Source organism: Bactrocera oleae, chromosome 6 (genome assembly GCF_042242935.1).
Source record: "Bactrocera oleae isolate idBacOlea1 chromosome 6, idBacOlea1, whole genome shotgun sequence".
Classification (NCBI taxonomy): domain Eukaryota; kingdom Metazoa; phylum Arthropoda; class Insecta; order Diptera; family Tephritidae; genus Bactrocera; species Bactrocera oleae.
The window spans coordinates 52,726,124-52,743,449 of record NC_091540.1 but is presented as its reverse complement, the minus strand read 5'-3'; the positions used below and the strand labels follow the sequence as shown (position 1 = coordinate 52,743,449).

The 17,326-nt window shown below is 35.4% G+C and overlaps 1 protein-coding gene across 1 annotated transcript in view; it reads right to left on the bottom strand.

The window, feature by feature from the left end:
• Positions 1 to 1,174: 1,174 nt before the first annotated feature.
• The window catches only part of LOC106624085 (putative uncharacterized protein DDB_G0282129), a 75,481-nt gene continuing 59,329 nt past the window's right edge, over positions 1,175 to 17,326 (bottom strand). The window contains exons 2-4 of the mRNA XM_070111189.1: positions 14,173 to 14,454; positions 2,691 to 3,118; positions 1,175 to 2,609 (exon numbers count right to left, since the gene is read on the bottom strand). Coding sequence (XP_069967290.1) covers positions 1,643 to 2,609; positions 2,691 to 3,118; positions 14,173 to 14,454 — 1,677 coding nt within the window. The 3' untranslated portion in view covers positions 1,175 to 1,642. The remainder of the gene's footprint in view (positions 2,610 to 2,690; positions 3,119 to 14,172; positions 14,455 to 17,326) is intronic.

Below are 17,326 nucleotides of genomic sequence, written 5' to 3'. Positions count from 1 at the left end.
TGATGCAATCTCCGAAAAAATGTTCTGAATGGATAATTATAGCATATAGCTGCCATACAAAGTGAACGATCGGAATAAAGTGCTAGTATTGACAACTATTTCATTTGAAGAGATATCCTCACGAAATTTTGCATGGGTTATTGTCCAAGGCAACAGTGTGAACACCGAAGAAATTGTTTAGATCGGAACACTATAGCATATAGCTGCCATACAAAGTTATACTTATTTATAGCTTCCTTGCAATTGAAGTCAACTTTTTCTTACTTCTGCTAAAACTCCAAGTTTCACCTTCAAGGACTTTATAATCGTCCACGCTTTTGCGCCATATATTTTGTTTGTTTTGTTCTTTGTTAGAGGAATTTTCTTCTCACTCGCTATTCAAAACTATTGTATATTATATACGGACAAAGTTTTATTTTACTTTGATTTTCAAAATTGTTATTGCTTTCATTATTTATGCTGGTAATTTGCATAATACAGTGGATGAGTTCGTGGCATAATTCGAGCAATGTGCCCATGGCTACCAAGGAAGTGTAAGTCGGTGCATTGCCATGGAGGTACAGTACCTTTTCCCTCGCCCGATGGAGTCGGGTTTTCTGCAATTCGCCATCGAATCGATTTAAGAATCCGGCAAAGTATAGACCTGTGACAGTTGGTCATCGATATAGATCATATCTTGTGAATTCTAAAAAACAGTTGCCTTTCCGGCCCTCAGCCCACCGTGTCAACCGTGTTTTGTCTTTGGTATATACCAGTGGATATATATGACCCATCGGTATTTTTGAATGCTAAGGATTTTGTCAGATTATCGTCCATACTAACCGTTTGCGGGGTACTTGTGCGTTGTTCATCATAAACCGACTTAGGATTGCGTTTAGACTTGTTAACCTAAGTTTCGATAATCGTCCTCGTATATTTTTCTATTTATATAATATTTACGTACACGTCAACTTTCATAGTCGATCAAAACCAAACTATGTAATACAACCACTTTGATTTAACCTTACATATATTTATTACACAAAATTCATCGGCGAATTCTGCAACCGCTAAAGTACGCGATATTTCCCTCAGCGGGATTTCTCAAAACTATTTGTTCAATGTTCTATTATTCTGAAATACATGCTTAGTTTACCAATCCAAAAAAGGCTTCCAAAAGAATTTCAAAAGAAAATTTGTTTTTCAGTGTAATCTAATTAGACCAATTGGCGTTTTATTTAATTTTCAATAATATCTTAGCGTTTAGTAAACGTTTTTAAAACTATGTATCGTATATATACGTATATGTTTATATATGTATGTATAGCAAAATAAATGCAACTGCGAATTCGTGCAACAGAAACTGGAAGAGTTTAAGAATGAATATCATAAAATGTATGCTTCTCTTAAAATAACATTTAACATATTAAAAGGCACGGAATTGTACCATCTTATAACAGTACTAAATATAACGTGAAGTACGCACTAAAATTTCAGATTAAAATTTCTTTTAAAAATCGCCGAAATTAAATCAATTTAAATATACTTATAAATATTTACCATTTATGTATATGTATGTATGTGATTTTTTCGATTTCTTTACTAGAAGAAACATTTAATAAATTAAATGCACTAAGTAGAATTGAGGCCGATTTGCGCGTTCCTACACCCAAAGTACTGCGGACGCTTCCTCGTTGGAGAGCGTAGAGAAACGTTGATACTTGTTGGCGTTGCGATAACTGGTTTTCGTTGTTGTATCCCAACGGTGTTGCATGTCGTGTGTGGCTTGCAGTGGTACGCCCAGCACATTGCCGGGATGATTGGCTTTCAAGGTTGAATTACGACTATCGCACGCATATTCGCGCGGTTCGCCATCACACAGCCCAGCAGTGGGCGCAGTGTTGCCATTACCCAAGCTGGCTGTGTCCAATTTAACGCTAGCCAACGATAAGCGATTCGGTGTGGATGTGCCGTTCGAAATCATTGTGGAGCACAGCGGTAATCCGATATCCTGAAATGAGCTAATCGAACTGAAGCCACTTTCGTCTTCGGTGGCTGAGCTGAGCGGATGTTGGTGCTGTTTGAATGGCAGCACAATCGGATGGAAGGGATGATGTAGCGTTACATCTTCGTCCGTTTCCACCTTGCCCGATGAAGTCGATGCTGCTGAAGAGGAGGAGGTGGATACCACAGACGAATTGGAGGTGGTGGAATGTACAGAGCTATCAGTGGAACTACGCAACGATAGGCGCGAGTCGCGTATGTTGTTCGCGCGCAGGAAGAGCATATCCGCAGTGGCATTGGCAAGCGAGTTGGTGGCGGCTGGGACGGTGCGGCTGTTGTGCTTGTCCGCAGCAGCTGTGGCATTAACTTTGTTGCTCGCATTGTTTTGAGCAGGTGTAATGTGTGTTGTCGGTATTGTTGCGGGTTTCGCTACTTTCGTGTGTAGTGTATTGTTGCATGCCGACACGCCATTACGATGCTGCGTTAAATCCGGTTGACGTGTAGAGGTGTTGAGCAGATTGTGTATGGTGCGCGAGAGACGAAAAGCTTCCTGGTTGAGTTTTTCCTCAAGATCATCAGCGGCGGCTTGAGCCTTAGACTCGGCACACTTTTTAGGTGAACGGCGCCTGTAGAAGCGGGTGGGCGATAAGTAAATGCAATAATTAATAATAATTACTCTTTTTTATAATATCTAAGTGTTAGCATACCAGGTAAAGTCCTTGAATGTTGTGTACGCAGTGTTGTTGGTTGTGTTAATGGCATCATAACTCCGCTTATCGGCCACTGCTGTGGCCAGACTGCTATGCTTCATGTTGGCGCCACCTGATTTTGCGGCATTGCCATTGTGTATGGCCGATTGCTTGAGGTCTACGATCAGGTTGCTGGTGCTGCGCGTGCGCAAACACGAAGAAGATGTGCCAATTGATTTATCTGCAAAGGCGCCAACACTGCTGGTGCTTTGTTCATGACCTTCGCCAGTGCTGTTGCCATCGTAGACTTGGTAGAGACTCTTGGAACGTGATATTTGTTGCTGTTGTTGTAATTGACGTTGTTGTTGTTTTTGCGTTTGATAACGATCAAGGAAGCGTGCAATCTCTTCGATGACAGCACGATACATTTCATTACTTGTTTCCACCTGCGGAAGCGACATAAAGGAAATGTAAAATATTCGCCAGTAAAAAGACAATGTTGTATAAAAAATGTGTGTGGGTTTTTTTATAATTATACCCGCTGTGCAATATTTAAATAACTTGCGAAAACTTATCAAAATAGTAATAAATGATAAGAATTTGAATTGGTCGAGCTTCATTTAGCCTAGATTATAGCTTCCGATTCAAAAACGGCTGGAAGCAATAGGCGGTTTAGAAACGGCAGTTTAGAAAGTAAAACCCACAAAGCCTTTTCATTTGCTAATGACTGGTAATGCTAAGAAGCTTTCAGGGGCGTTTCAAAGGCCACAGAAGTCGATGCAAACCAAAAGAATCGCAATAGACTGACCCACTAACAAACTAATCTGCTAAGTGTTACAAAATTTTTGCTGAAAAGGCATGTACACAGCCAAAGTGATAACTCATGGCAGATATCTCGAGAATCCGTTGTTTACTCTCGAAGTATGAATGTAAATATAATTATTGTAAACTCATTTTACTCTTGTCAGATACTTTCCTGAATCAGAACTATATTTTCTGATATCTTTGCAGCTCAGGAACTGGTTTGATGCCTATATTGTACTTAATTTACTAAAAAAGTAATTTTTGTAATCGTTTGAAAAAGTACGAACGACCATCCAGCCTAACTTCATTTCATCTATTTACAAACAAAAGAGTGGAAAACAAATTTTTCCACCTAAATAATTCATCGCATGACACATTGATTTAAGCAATCTATAAATTTCCATTTTTTTACGAAAATGTTATTAGCTTCTAATGTTATCCTCCTATTTTTAAGGTAGCAGCTGCAATTGCTTAGGAAAATGACTTAATTTACTGCCAAAAAAGTCCATTAATTTCGAATATTGCTTACATAACGGTCCAAAGATATGTTTAATTGCCAACAGTTATACGTGCACCACAACAACAATAATTTGTAGTGATAAAAACACCAGGCCATGTTGCATGGCGATGTTGCTTAATTTTGAAAAGAGGTTTCGGCTTCACTCTTTGGCAGTTGAAGCTTTAATTAAAGTGACGCTAGGGTGAGGTTGCCATAGAAGAAATCCTCTCTAATTCATCCGTCAGCACAAAAATTGTCGTATTGCTCACGCTTACAATATTCATAAGAATAACATATAAAGGGTACAAGAAAGGAGCAGCTCAGGTTCGCGTCTAATCTTTAAAATTTAGGTTCCAATCAGAATTAATTCTAAATTAATTAATTCAATATTCTGCTTTAAAATTAGGTCTTCCCTAGCAAATCGCATTGAATTTCCATTTGAAGACTTTTATAATGAAATTATCTTCGTAAAGTTTGATGCTTTTAAAGCTAAAAGTACTCAGAATGAGAGGAAGAGAGTATGAGTCTTATTTAAAAGCTAGATAAAAAGAAATATCAGGGAAATAGAGAGAGACTGATAAGAGTATTATTTGAGAAAGGAATTTGAGAAGAGACGAGGAGTCCGGGCTTGTTATAGGCGATTGCAGTTAATATACATATGTGTGACATATGATAGACTATCCAAAATTTATAAATGAATCTTGTCTTAAGATGGTTGGATCGAGAATAAACAGCATTGGGTTTTACAAAACGAGACGCATGAAGCTCTTTAAAGTAAATAGTCCGCTGTTTTCGGTATAACTGAATATAGAACACTCTGGAACGTTATATTTGGAATATGTATATAGAATGATCAGAATTTGTCTGAGAGAAAAATCAGCCGCAGAAGATCAATCAGTTTTCACGATGACAAGGCAAGCTCAACCTTTTTAGGTCAAAACAAAGCGTTTTTGAGCATTCAAAACATGATATGGATGATTCATATGTCATACATTCCTGACTTTTCAACGTATTTAGATAGAATTATCTATATGATTTGGAGATACATTCAAAGAGAGTGGAAAAAGTAATTAAACCTGCATTGAGGTTTTTGCAAATCGTATTGAACCTCATAAGGAAAGTGCTGCTTAAAAATTTACTTTGTCGAACTAAATTATTAAACTATAAACCGTTTTTATAATGTATTAGCGGACAATTATGAGCAAGCCTAATGCTCATAACCGCACTCATATTACCGTGAATACTTGCCAAATAACGAAACTAATGAACTGCTAGTAAATACAAGGCGCACAAAACAAAAAAAAAAACAAAGAACATTAAAAAACACAAAAATCAAACAAAATTGCAGAGGTTGAGGAGGAAACACTTGGTGACCACCCGTTGACTCAATGACTTGGTGGTTTTGCACTTTGTGGGTTGCTGGGTGTCAGTTATTGGTGGCTGCCAGCTGTTGGCAGTTAGACTAAGCATTATTATTGTTTTTATTGGTTGCTTGCTAGTTGGCAAAACGAATAACGCAATTTTCGGAATAATTGCATTTACTAGTCTATACATATTACATATATACTACTTGCATACATATATCCATATAACCATAGTATAAAAGTATACATATGTATACACTTTCGGTTGCACTGCGTTTGAGGTGTGGCTCAGCAGTTGCAGCAGCCGGAATTTGGCAAGTGAATAAAAAAATGGGTAAGGCAAACTGTTTTGAGCCAAGAGAACCTTTAGTAAAAGAAATTGTAGTTAGGTTAAGCATGAAAATAAATATTTGCGAAATTGCTGGAAAAATGCAAGCTGGCGATAATATAAAGTCGAAAATCTTAAAAAGGGGAAAAAATTGGTAGGATTCAAATCAAGTATGTGGTATGTTTACTGTCGCAAAATTTTGACAAGATTGTAGAAATTTTTTTTTTAATGAGAAGCAGTCCGAAATAAAACTGAGATGAAGAAAAATTCAGAACACTTCCTAGTTGAGCTCACATGAATGCTCGTCCTTTAAAGAAAATTTAGAGGAAGATAGAAAAGCTGAGGTCTTTCTACGAGCTGACGGGCCATTTTTTAATCTGTTATTCTTGAACTACTTAATAGATAATGAGACGGAATGATCTAAGTCAATGTTTAGATTTTTTATTTACGCTCTGGGAAAAATTCATTTATTCTAGCTTAATCCGAAAGTGTGCCCGGCATCCTCCATTCCGCAGTATTAACATTCTGACAATTGAGACCATTGTACTGGGTACTAGCAGTCGATTTTTTTAGATATTAAATTGTGTGAGACTTCAGCTAGATTTTAGCTTGAGTTTTCTAGAGTATTTTAATACAATCCAACTCTTTACCTTTTTTTGATAACCTACTATTATTATTATTGGTTGGTTGGTCCGTTCCTACGACAGTCGGGTCTATGTTACCGGAACGGACCCGGATTTATTCCGGCCAAGGACTGTCAACTCGGCAGAATTCTGCCGCTACAACAACAACAACATTATTGGTTGGTTTGTTATATTTCTTCAGAAATGAAGGTACGCGCTGCTCCTGGATTCGATCTGAGCTCATACGAGTATTAATATTAGCAGTTAATTCTAGTAATAATCTTTAATTGTAGCTTTGACGGGTATTAGCATGTCTGCAAGAAAATGTTTAGTACATAAAAAGCGCTCTAAAATTCAAATAGCAGTCGCTCAAAGTTGACTGAAAATTTGTAGATCCGTCCATTGCTCAGGTAACATCAAAGCGTACACCACAAAAATGCATGAGATGCATGATTCCGGATTTAGCAAACTTATTTATTATTCTTTTTAAGTGTTAAATCTTATATTTTCTAAAAAGTGGCGAAGCTTGAAAATGTAATTATTTTATGATAATTTAACGAAAAATCTTTAAAATTAGTTTAATCTGGGGTTTCCAGCAGGTAGTTCTATTTCTTGCGACGTATGATAAATTAATGAAACTGCACCAGCTTGTTTGGAATTTTATTAAAGTCCTAGTCTTGCACAGAGATGGCGGATGACTGAGCATTTGGCTTAACCTAAGTACATACATACATGAACACCCACACCTGCGAGTTACTTTTAATTTTCACTTTTTGTGCAAGTAAGATTTGGGTTAATTTCGTTGGCTTGTATTTTGGCTTACTGTAGCAATTTACACATAATTGCTGTGGGAGAAGTTAGTCTGTAAGTTTTGGTAGGAAAGTGTGATTAGGAGTTTGGCTACGACATTAAATTGGCTGACTCATTGGCATCTGCTGGTTGGTTGGCAAATATTTTCAAGTGAAATCAACAATTTTTTGCTTATCTTAAGTGCAAATTTCTTGTGGTTGTTTGAAACGCAAGCGGGTTACAATCGAATGTATGTTTTTTAGGGAAGATATTATTTATTGGGGCTTAATTAGAAAAAGAATAAACCCATCGTTTGGTTTTGAAATCGAGATACAATTTTTTGAGAGATAAAGGTTAATGCAGAGTCTTTAGTTATAGAGGCTTAGTGTTGGTATCAGAGGGATAGTAGAGGATCGCAACATCTCTTATGGATCGATTCAATACATTTTGGTTAATGTTTTGGGTAAGAAGCGTATCAATGCTAGAGTCGTACCAAAAGACCTGAATATTTTTCAAAAATGAAACTGTCCAACAATCTAGCGAACGGCGCCCCGAAAATGAGCTGAAACAGGAAAACCCAAAATTCACTGAAGACCCTGAAGGCCATTCCAGCCGAGGCATACAGCAAGTGTATGGAAAATCTGATTAAGCGTTGGCATGGTTGTCTTATATAGCTCAAAGTGAGCTTATTTTAAAAGCGATAATAAAGATTTGTATTAAAATACATGAAAATGATTCATTTGTTTTTTATTTACCAGTTAGTAATAGTTATATTATACTTAATAAGAATGTGATTCAATTGTCTGATGCATTTCTCTTTATATTTTTACAAATCACACTAAAAAGAGGTAGAGTACCTTATTACAATTCTCTGAGAGCGCTTTTTTTTAACACTAATTGAGGTAAGTGTCCGTTTTAAAAGTTGATTATGAAAAGTGGTGATCCATAGATAATTAATTTTTCGAGTAGGAATTTGAAGTTAAGAAAAAGACAGGTGGCTGGATAACGAACATTTTTTGTGAAACTAGATTTATTATCTGGTATTTGATACACGGTTTACCATATCTCTGATTCAATGATAAAATTCAATATATTTGCAATCAAAATTTAACAAAGCCCTTATAGCGCATTTTTTTTCATCAGAGTTTAACTTTTTTACAGACAATTTATGAGTGATCAAGACCATACGGCAAAATACGGGATTAGGGTTTGTAAATAAGGAGTACTCAGAGATTTACCATATATTCGTACTTCCTTATGACAATTAGGGGTTTGCATTATTACCAGCCTTTAACGGTTCAGAAAATTCAAAGTTTATTGTCGATATTCTTAATACTCTTTTCACTTATTTAAGTTCGTATATTTAATAGCGTATCAATGATTCTTAACAAAGGTACTCCAAAGGCCGAATTGCCTGATTCAACCTAAATTTGTATAGCGCGCTTATACAAGTATAATACTGACGTTTGTCTTATGTAAACAATAGGAAGCATTTTGATTGCCAACACATAAATAATCCAAACAATAAACATCATTAAAATGATTTGTAGTGCTTTGATTTCATTTCTTCATTTCTGGATTAATACAAAGATGCCTAACAAACTCGACCACAAAAAGTTCAATGAAAATCTTGAAAATTTGTGTTTTAAGTTACTAGACAAGTGCTTGTATCCATAATATGTATTTTAGAGGCAAACGGAAAGCGAGGAGGTGTATCACATAAATGTGGTCGACAAAAGCGAAGAGCAACGAACAAGTGAATGTGAAGCATAATATAGTTGCATTAATAAACATACATATGTTGATACAGGTATATATACACTCTTGAACATTTGGCGCACGATTAAAAAGTATAAAATTGAAAAAAGATGCAAAATAAGACCAAATGGCTATGAAAAGAAAAAGTGTAATATGGAACCAAAGCATCACGTTCGCTGATAAAAGCGAGCAAAAGTAGATGACAGATAAAATGAATTAATGGCACAGCCTACAAGCGACCGCTTGACCGACTGACTGGCTGACTGATGGCGCTATTAGCCGACCAAACACATTTGTTCGTCGATTTTTATTAGCATTTTATGATACGCGGTCATTAAAGTCTGCCGCGTGTGTGTGGAAAATATGACAGAAAGTCATTTTTTGTGCACAATATTTTACTAAGTTTGTGTGTGTGTGAATGTGTGTGGTGGACGAGAAGAAATTACTGCGATTTAAGATAAGAGAGAAATTTAGAATGCCGACCCATAGGCATATATGCATTAGTGTATATGTACAAGTACATATAGCTATTTTTAACCCATGTGCAATTAATTTTTTAGAAACTTTCCTTGCAAATACAGTAAATTGAAGGATTACAAGGCAAAGCACACGCTTTTAGTAACAATTTCGCTAAAGAAATGGTTTAAAACGATTGAGGAAATACTCACTTTACAATGTTAGTTCGATTGCTGACGTCACTTTAGCGCAGCAGTTCTGATTGACAAAAATCTCTAAATGCTATACATTTAGTAAATACTGCGCATCAATTTCTATATAAATTTGATAAAATTTTACTCGGACTTATCCATTTAAACTATGAATGCAAACCGAATCGATAACAAAATTTTTCTTAGATTGGGACAATTCTTTTTCTGTTCGTGTGAAGTTTGATCACCATGTGTCGATTAGTGTGTGTTTGGAAGCTGATTGTTTCAGCCACCAACGGTTTGTCTGGCAATTTTGAGTGACACAAAGCATTCAGTGAAGTTCGTGAAGTCCACCTCTATTAATGGCGTTAACATCGAAAAAAGTTAAAGAAACAGTGCTTGAAAATCGTAGTGTCGTGTCGCCTTATGGATCAACTCAAAACATTTTGGTTAATGTTTTGGTTATGAAGCGTGTCAATACTAGGCTTGTACCAGAATCTTTTGCAAAAACTGGTGATGAGACGAGTGTTTATAAATATGTCGTTGAGGCTACCAAACAATTTAGCGAATGGCGATCCAAAAAAGAGCCGAAAGCGAAAACATCACAATTCGCTGAAGGTCATACCAGCCGAGGCTTCTAACAAGTGTATATAAAATAAGATTAATCCTTGGCATGCTTGTATTGGCTCTAAAGGAGCCTTTTGGAGATGATAATAAAGAGTAGTGCTAAAAAATACGTGTTGTCAGTCCGGGCCGAATTCGATCAGATGTTAATTTCTGTATCTTACTTGAATAAAGTGATAAATTATAGAATTTATGAGTTATGCATACTCTCTGAGTCTAGGAGGGTGGAAATAGTCGCTGGGGTCAAATATAGTGAATACGGTGAGTAAAGTTCTAGTTCATAACATAACTCCGTAATTTTATTGGTCGTATTGCAAGCAGGATGAGCCAAATCGGTGAAAAAAATTATTTTTCTTCACCAAATGGGCGCTCTTGGCTTTAATATCGACGTCCAATCGAATCAAAATGCTGCCTAAAAGTTACAGTCTAACTGATTAAATCCAAATTGTTTATTTTTTCCTTTAGGTGGAGCAAATTTAAGATAAGTTTTTCGCCCAAGTTTATCTGTTTTCTCAATATTTAAAGGAGTATTGTCACAATAATTCAGGAATACTCAGTTTCGGACTTGTGTATATTGTAGGAATTTCACACTCAGGTGTATAACGAATTATCCACATTTCATCCATTGTAACAGATCGGGGCATAAACTTGTTCGTATTGATGTTTGAATGAAATGTTTCAAATTTTGAAAGTGTTAAAGTTAAGGTTAGTACTCTACAACTTGGATAAAGATGTTTTTTATTTCTTTGTTTAGTCAAAGCTTTTTCAATCGTAGTATAACCGTAGATACAAGTACATAGTTCAAGCTTTGAAGGTCTTATGTTCAGTATGGAATATTGTTGATATTAAGAGACCAGTTCTTCATTGTAAGAATGCATATTAGTTTTGATAGGATTCGCGGATGGCCGCGTTTTTTTTTTTTCCTCAAGTAAGTCAGAGGAAAGTATGCATAAACAGACGACATAATGCTTTAAGAATAAATGAGGTTCCAGTAGTATAAATATATATTCTTTAAATATCTAAATCATTTTCAAGGTTCTTGTCGAGTGCTTCTCTTCTTTTCAAATCTTAAATGTAGACTACCAACTGGATGGAATGATATTAGTGGAAACAAAAGCAAGTTTCACGTAAATCAAATTCGGTGATATTTTCATCAAAAGTTCAAACAAAGAGACTTCCAAGTGAGTTGTGCTCCTCAAGTGCCTTTTAATGACTAGCAAAACAACAATTAGTTAGAAGGCGTCATTTCCTTTCTTCTATAGGAAGAGCGGCATATTAGATAACTTCGTACACGCATTTCATTGTTGTTCACTTTCATAGAACAAATAATTGCCACTGCTTTGTGCTGCCGTGTGGTAAACCTTTTGTCCAGGCGGTTGATTGATGTTATTCAGACGCATTTATAGATTTACCACAGCGCGGCGAATGTACTCGCTTACATACTAATAAACATACACACATCCACTTATGCAAGTTTATTTATGTGTGAACACCGCAACTATCATTAACAGGCATGAGAACGGAAATATAAATTAAAAAAAAAAATTGTACACGCAGTACTCGGTTGTCTTATATGGTATAACTAAAGAATTAAGTTGTACAAGCAGAACTGCGACGCTTTCAATTATCTATTGGTATTAGAGGTACTCATGCTGCGTATATTTAAAAATGATATCTGGGAAGTTGTTAGAATTGCACAAATTACTTCTTGGGCTTGTGTGAAATCAATCAATTAATGTAATTTAATGGAATGTGTGTTTAGAGAAGGCGAATGATCGAGTTGCTTGCTTAAGTCTTTTGATTTTTGAGCGACTTTTGCACTTTATAATAAAATGTATTGACTGTTAAGAAGGAATAATGAAATGTTGGGTGTAAATATTAAAGAACTTAGTCTACTAAATTTTTATAGAGTGCATTCCATATATTTTTTTAATAACTTATTAATATGTATGTTCTTAAGTTAGAAACTGAGTGAAAAGCATTCTCAATACAGTATACTACCACAACAAATTGCAATTGGATTTAAAAATGTATATGATGTTATAAATATTTTTCATTTAGTATTATGATTTTACCACACTTTATTACTCGAGATTTCTGTTCTCATGAAAGAACTGTACATGCATATATAAATCAAAGAAGTTATTTCAATACTCATTGAAAGGGTAGGAGTAGCTTTTTTTGGATCATATTAATATTTATAAATATATTATATGTTTTGATATATATTTTTTATGCTCTCAAAACATCTTAAAACAGAGTGTAATAGTTTGGTCGCCTAAGGGTTGTTCGCAATGCCGAAAACTAATCGAGCTAGATATATTTAATAAGTAAAGTGGGGCTAAGTGCGGGTGTAATCGAAAATTTTTATTTTACAATAATCAAAGCTGGGGGAATACTGTTTTGGTCTTGCAAAACTTTATATTAAAAAATTTAGCATAAAAATTCAACATTTATTATTCGAAGAAACCGTGACTGGATTACAATCAGATTTGCAAATTAATTAACATATGTTATTTTGTAAGTTATAGCTTTATTTAGTATTATAACTATATTTTGCTACGTGTCCGAAATATTTATACTTAAATCAACCTACAATAAATTACTCAAATGAGAGGTTCAGCCCACTTTTATTAATGTTCATCCCTACATAATTTTTGAGAAAACTTGTCCACATACTCACGGTAATATGTCACACATTTTCACTAACATAAATAATTTAACGTCAGGTGCAAAGTGGGAAGTCATTATATCAGGTTTATTGAGGGCAGAAAAAGAACGAAACTGATTGCATAAGCTTTTGTCAATACTCCAGTATACTCGAGAACATGTTTGTACACAAGTTTATGGAGATAACTTACATATATCTTGACTTATATATTCGTTATAAAGTCTGACAGAATATCGAAAATCGAAATGTAATATATGGGAGCTGGGGCAAGTCGTGGACCGAATTCGCAATAAACTATAGTACATCTACAGTTTGTTATAACTTTACTTAATTTTCCTAAGATATCTTACATATTGACCGTATGTCGGGTCAATATTACTCCTAACCCTATATATCCAATTTAATAATATTAACAAATTTCCGGTTGGCTTTATGCCGTATGTACTTAAGAAACCTCGTGGATTGACAGATATACCATAATATTAGAAACTAAACCGGAATTATGAAGATCCTAATATAAGGTATAAAGGAGCTACTGGAAGTATTCACCCAATGTGATTTCTTAGTCACAAAGTATATCTCTGAACTTTATTGATACAACTAACATATCATAACATAACATATGTACGGTATGAAGTCAACTGAAAGTTCGAAAATATTTATTAATTTATAATAGTGACCCGATTATATCCACTTTTGACATAATGCTATAATTTGTTATCAGAAAACGATTCTCTCTTTCAAAATTAATCTCACAAATTGACTGATATATTCAGAGAAAAGTTTGCCATAGGCACTGGAATTGACATTTTTGGTATCTAAGAACTTGAAAAGTTAAAAAGAATTTAAAATAGTGTTATATGGGAAGTTGGCGTGGTTGTAGTCCAATTTTGCTCTTTTTAAAACAGTTATATAAAAACGACAGATGATTTGTACCGTATTGGATTGAAATTGAAATTGGAGTGGGTTCTAAGATATGGTTCAGCTCCTATAAATCTCTCCGCATCATCCTACCCGGTAGATTTAATGCTTCTGGCGTATTAGTTTAGTGATTTATCGCACTTTTAGTAGTTTGCAACAATACCGTTATATGGAGAGTGGTTAGGTTATCCTCCGATTTCACCCATTTTTACACTGTCGGAGGAGGTGCCGGGAATATTTACCCTGAGCACACTTGGTTGATACAACTCTAATGATTTGTGAGAGATGTATATACAACATATTAGGACGAGGGGTCGCGGCCACTTTTTAAAGACCATTTAATTTTAAAACCAATCTTCCCTGTTTTTAGCAGAAGAAAAATACACAATTACCGCTGCGAGACATCAAGTCGTTATCACAACCAAATTTTCAAATTAAATTGAATTACAACTATTTATTTAAACAAGCTTACCTGCTTCAATTGCCACTGCAGTGTATCCACTTGATTTTGCAACAACACCATCTGCACATTTGCCGAGTTATCGCTGTGTGCCTTAAAAGCGGGCAGGTGCTGTTCGATGCAGGCGGGTGTGGTGCGTGCGGCAACTGGAGGCTTTGCGCCTGCTGCATAATGAGCCGTTAGCGTTGAACGTGTGGCAGCCACAGGTGGTTTCGCTATGGCGACGGCATTACCACCATCGTCGACATTGTGAATGTCATCTTCATCCTCAACTGCGAACATGAGATTTTCATCCTGCACAACAAAAAAACAAAAAAAGGAAACGAAACAGAATAAAATGAATGTTTTTCTCAGGCAAGAAAAGTTCAATGTATGAAATGCCTGCCAGTGGCATGCAAATAAATGTGCAAATGCGTAGGTTTTCATGTGTTGCCAAGTCGGTGGATATATTCATGTGTATGTGCGTTGCATCAACAAGTTTTTAAGCATTTCCGACACACTTCCTCTACAAATTAAAAGCGTTGTGGCGGTAAGCTGTGTCTCTTGAATGCAGAAAACTCGTTCACTAATGCTAAAACACACACAATAAAATACATTTACATACATATACACGGGCATTTAAATTTGTGGAGTTAAGCTCACGTGTAGCCGATATAAAAGTGGTTTATTTTGTCTGAAATTGTTTTTTTTTTATTACCATGAAAAGCGTTTACTAAGTTTGCCACGAAGTTTGTTACAGCTAGAAGAAAAAATCGGAGACCTTATAATGTATATATATGAATCGATTTAGCGATGTCCGTCCGTTCCGCTGTCTATATATATGCCAACTAGTCTCTCAGTTTTTGAGATATCGATCTGAAATCTCCTGAAATCTCCCGTTGATAGTTGATATCGGACCACTCTAGTATGCAGCAGCCATAAAAATTGATCGATCAAAATCTTGTTCTTGTATGGAAAACTTTTTTATTTGACAAGTTATCCACACGAATTTTGGCATAGATTATTATCCAATGTAGCTCTACAATCTCCGAATCTAGTGTTCAGATCGTACCACTATAGTATATAGCTGCCATACAAACTTAGTGAGAAAAATCAAGTTCTTATATGGAAGGCTTTGTATTTGTGAAGGGTGTTATAGCTTTGCTGCAGCCCAAGTTAACTTCTTTCTTATTTTTTTTTTTTATTTTTGTTTTTTTTTGTCTTTCAAACCGAGCGTATTGTGGTGTCCAGCATTAATTATGTTATGCTACAGTTGGATTGTTTAATTAAAGTTATTGGACAAGTAATGGCTGTCTTGGCATACACACACATATGTATATATGTAAATGTAGACATATATAAACATAATGAAGCTAATAAATGCAAGTACGCGCCTGAATTATGTTTGAATTTAAAAATAAACTAACAAACACACACACACACACACCAGCAAGTAGTGTTAAAAAGTGTGAAAACGACGTTTATGAATGGGCAAATTTAAGTGCCAAAATTAACTATACATGCACTCATACTCTTATATCAAATTTTAGTAACAGTAAAACCACAGAAAATTTTAATTTCCGCATAGTAGTCATATGATAATGCCCTTAGTTTAATAGTTTTTGAAAGTTAATAATTGTCTGATTAATTTTTGGCTGGCCTCGTAGCTAAATTTGCTATGACAAGTATGAAAGTATAATATTACTGAAGCTAAAATGTAAAAACATAGTTTTTTATATAATAAATTTTTAATATCTGTCAGCTCCATATTTACTTTCGCTTAACTGTTTATTAAGCTTTGCAAAGAGTTGAAAAAAATGGCGTTTAGTTGGCAACGCTAAACTAATTTTGTTGCAAATTTGTAATGGAAGCAGAATGCTAAAATAATTGCTCCGAAGATGGTTCCATTTTGCTTTGCACCAAAACTCAAAATATGAGAAAGGTATAATACTTAGTCTACAAAAGCCAAATTCAAATATCTTAAAAATTGCGATTTATTTATTAAAAAAGACTAAAGAAAGTCCACAAGATTTTCAAAGTGAAACTTGGTGGCGCCACCAACATCTTCGTGCGACTTAAATTTCTGCCACGCGTTTGATATTTAGCTGAATTTGGAAACAAGAATAAGTCACACTGTATCAAATCTAGAGAATACAATGGATTGGATTGGACATTTCGCATTCAAATTTGACTAATATGACCGTGGCGAAGGCATAGGTGTGAGCGAGCCGTAGTCATGATGGAAGAGTGCTTTTTTCCTCGTTAAATCAGCACGATTCGACATAGTAGAATCCTGTCATTGTTTTGAATTTGTCCAGGGAATCGATCCAATCACAAGGAAAATCTTCGATTCTCCCCATTTCGCCGACAGCTTGCTCAAGCCCAATATTTCATGCCGTATGTGATCCCCACGATCTTTTGAGATTCTTACTAGCTATCTCGCAAACCTTCAATCGGCTGTCTGCCAATACGCGATAGTAAACTTTTGACACTTTATCTTTTATGGTAGCCCCGTGAAACCCGGTCCGCAAAGACCACGTTTTCGTTAAACAAATTTTTGACGCTCGCTATTTAGGTGAAGAGTGCTTTCAATGCATACTTGCAAAAAGCAGCAACGAGCCACGAACCGATATTACTATTTTTCCATTGTCCTAAAATCTGAGGACACGATTAAAATAAAACTACGAGTCTATTTCGGATTTATAATGTAGCTGAGTACAAAAATATTACTTCTGCGATAGTGGCGCTATAAGTTGGTGGATCGCTCTCGCACCCTTTAGACACACTAAAGCCACTCGCTGTAACTTATATACTTATGTATTAGCCTGGAACGTTGCTAAAGATTCATGGCTGATTCAAGACAACCTTTATAGATTTATATTAAGGAACGTTATACTATATTTGAAATTTTTATTTCATTTGGGTGCTCAACACATCAGTCGAATGTAATTTTCCAGTTCTAACAGTTAATAAAAAAAAAAAAATTAAATTTATGACCCTTTTTTATTTCAAGTGCCCAATTATTTTCCAAAATCACCGTACTATCAAAACTATCAATGAAAGTCAGAGCTCACAGCTTACTCACAAAATACGCTGAATCCTCTTCCGAAACCATTACGTGAGCCACTTAAAATAAATGCGATTGCAAATTTTATTTGCACGCACTGTTAGTTCCGCCACTTCTCTC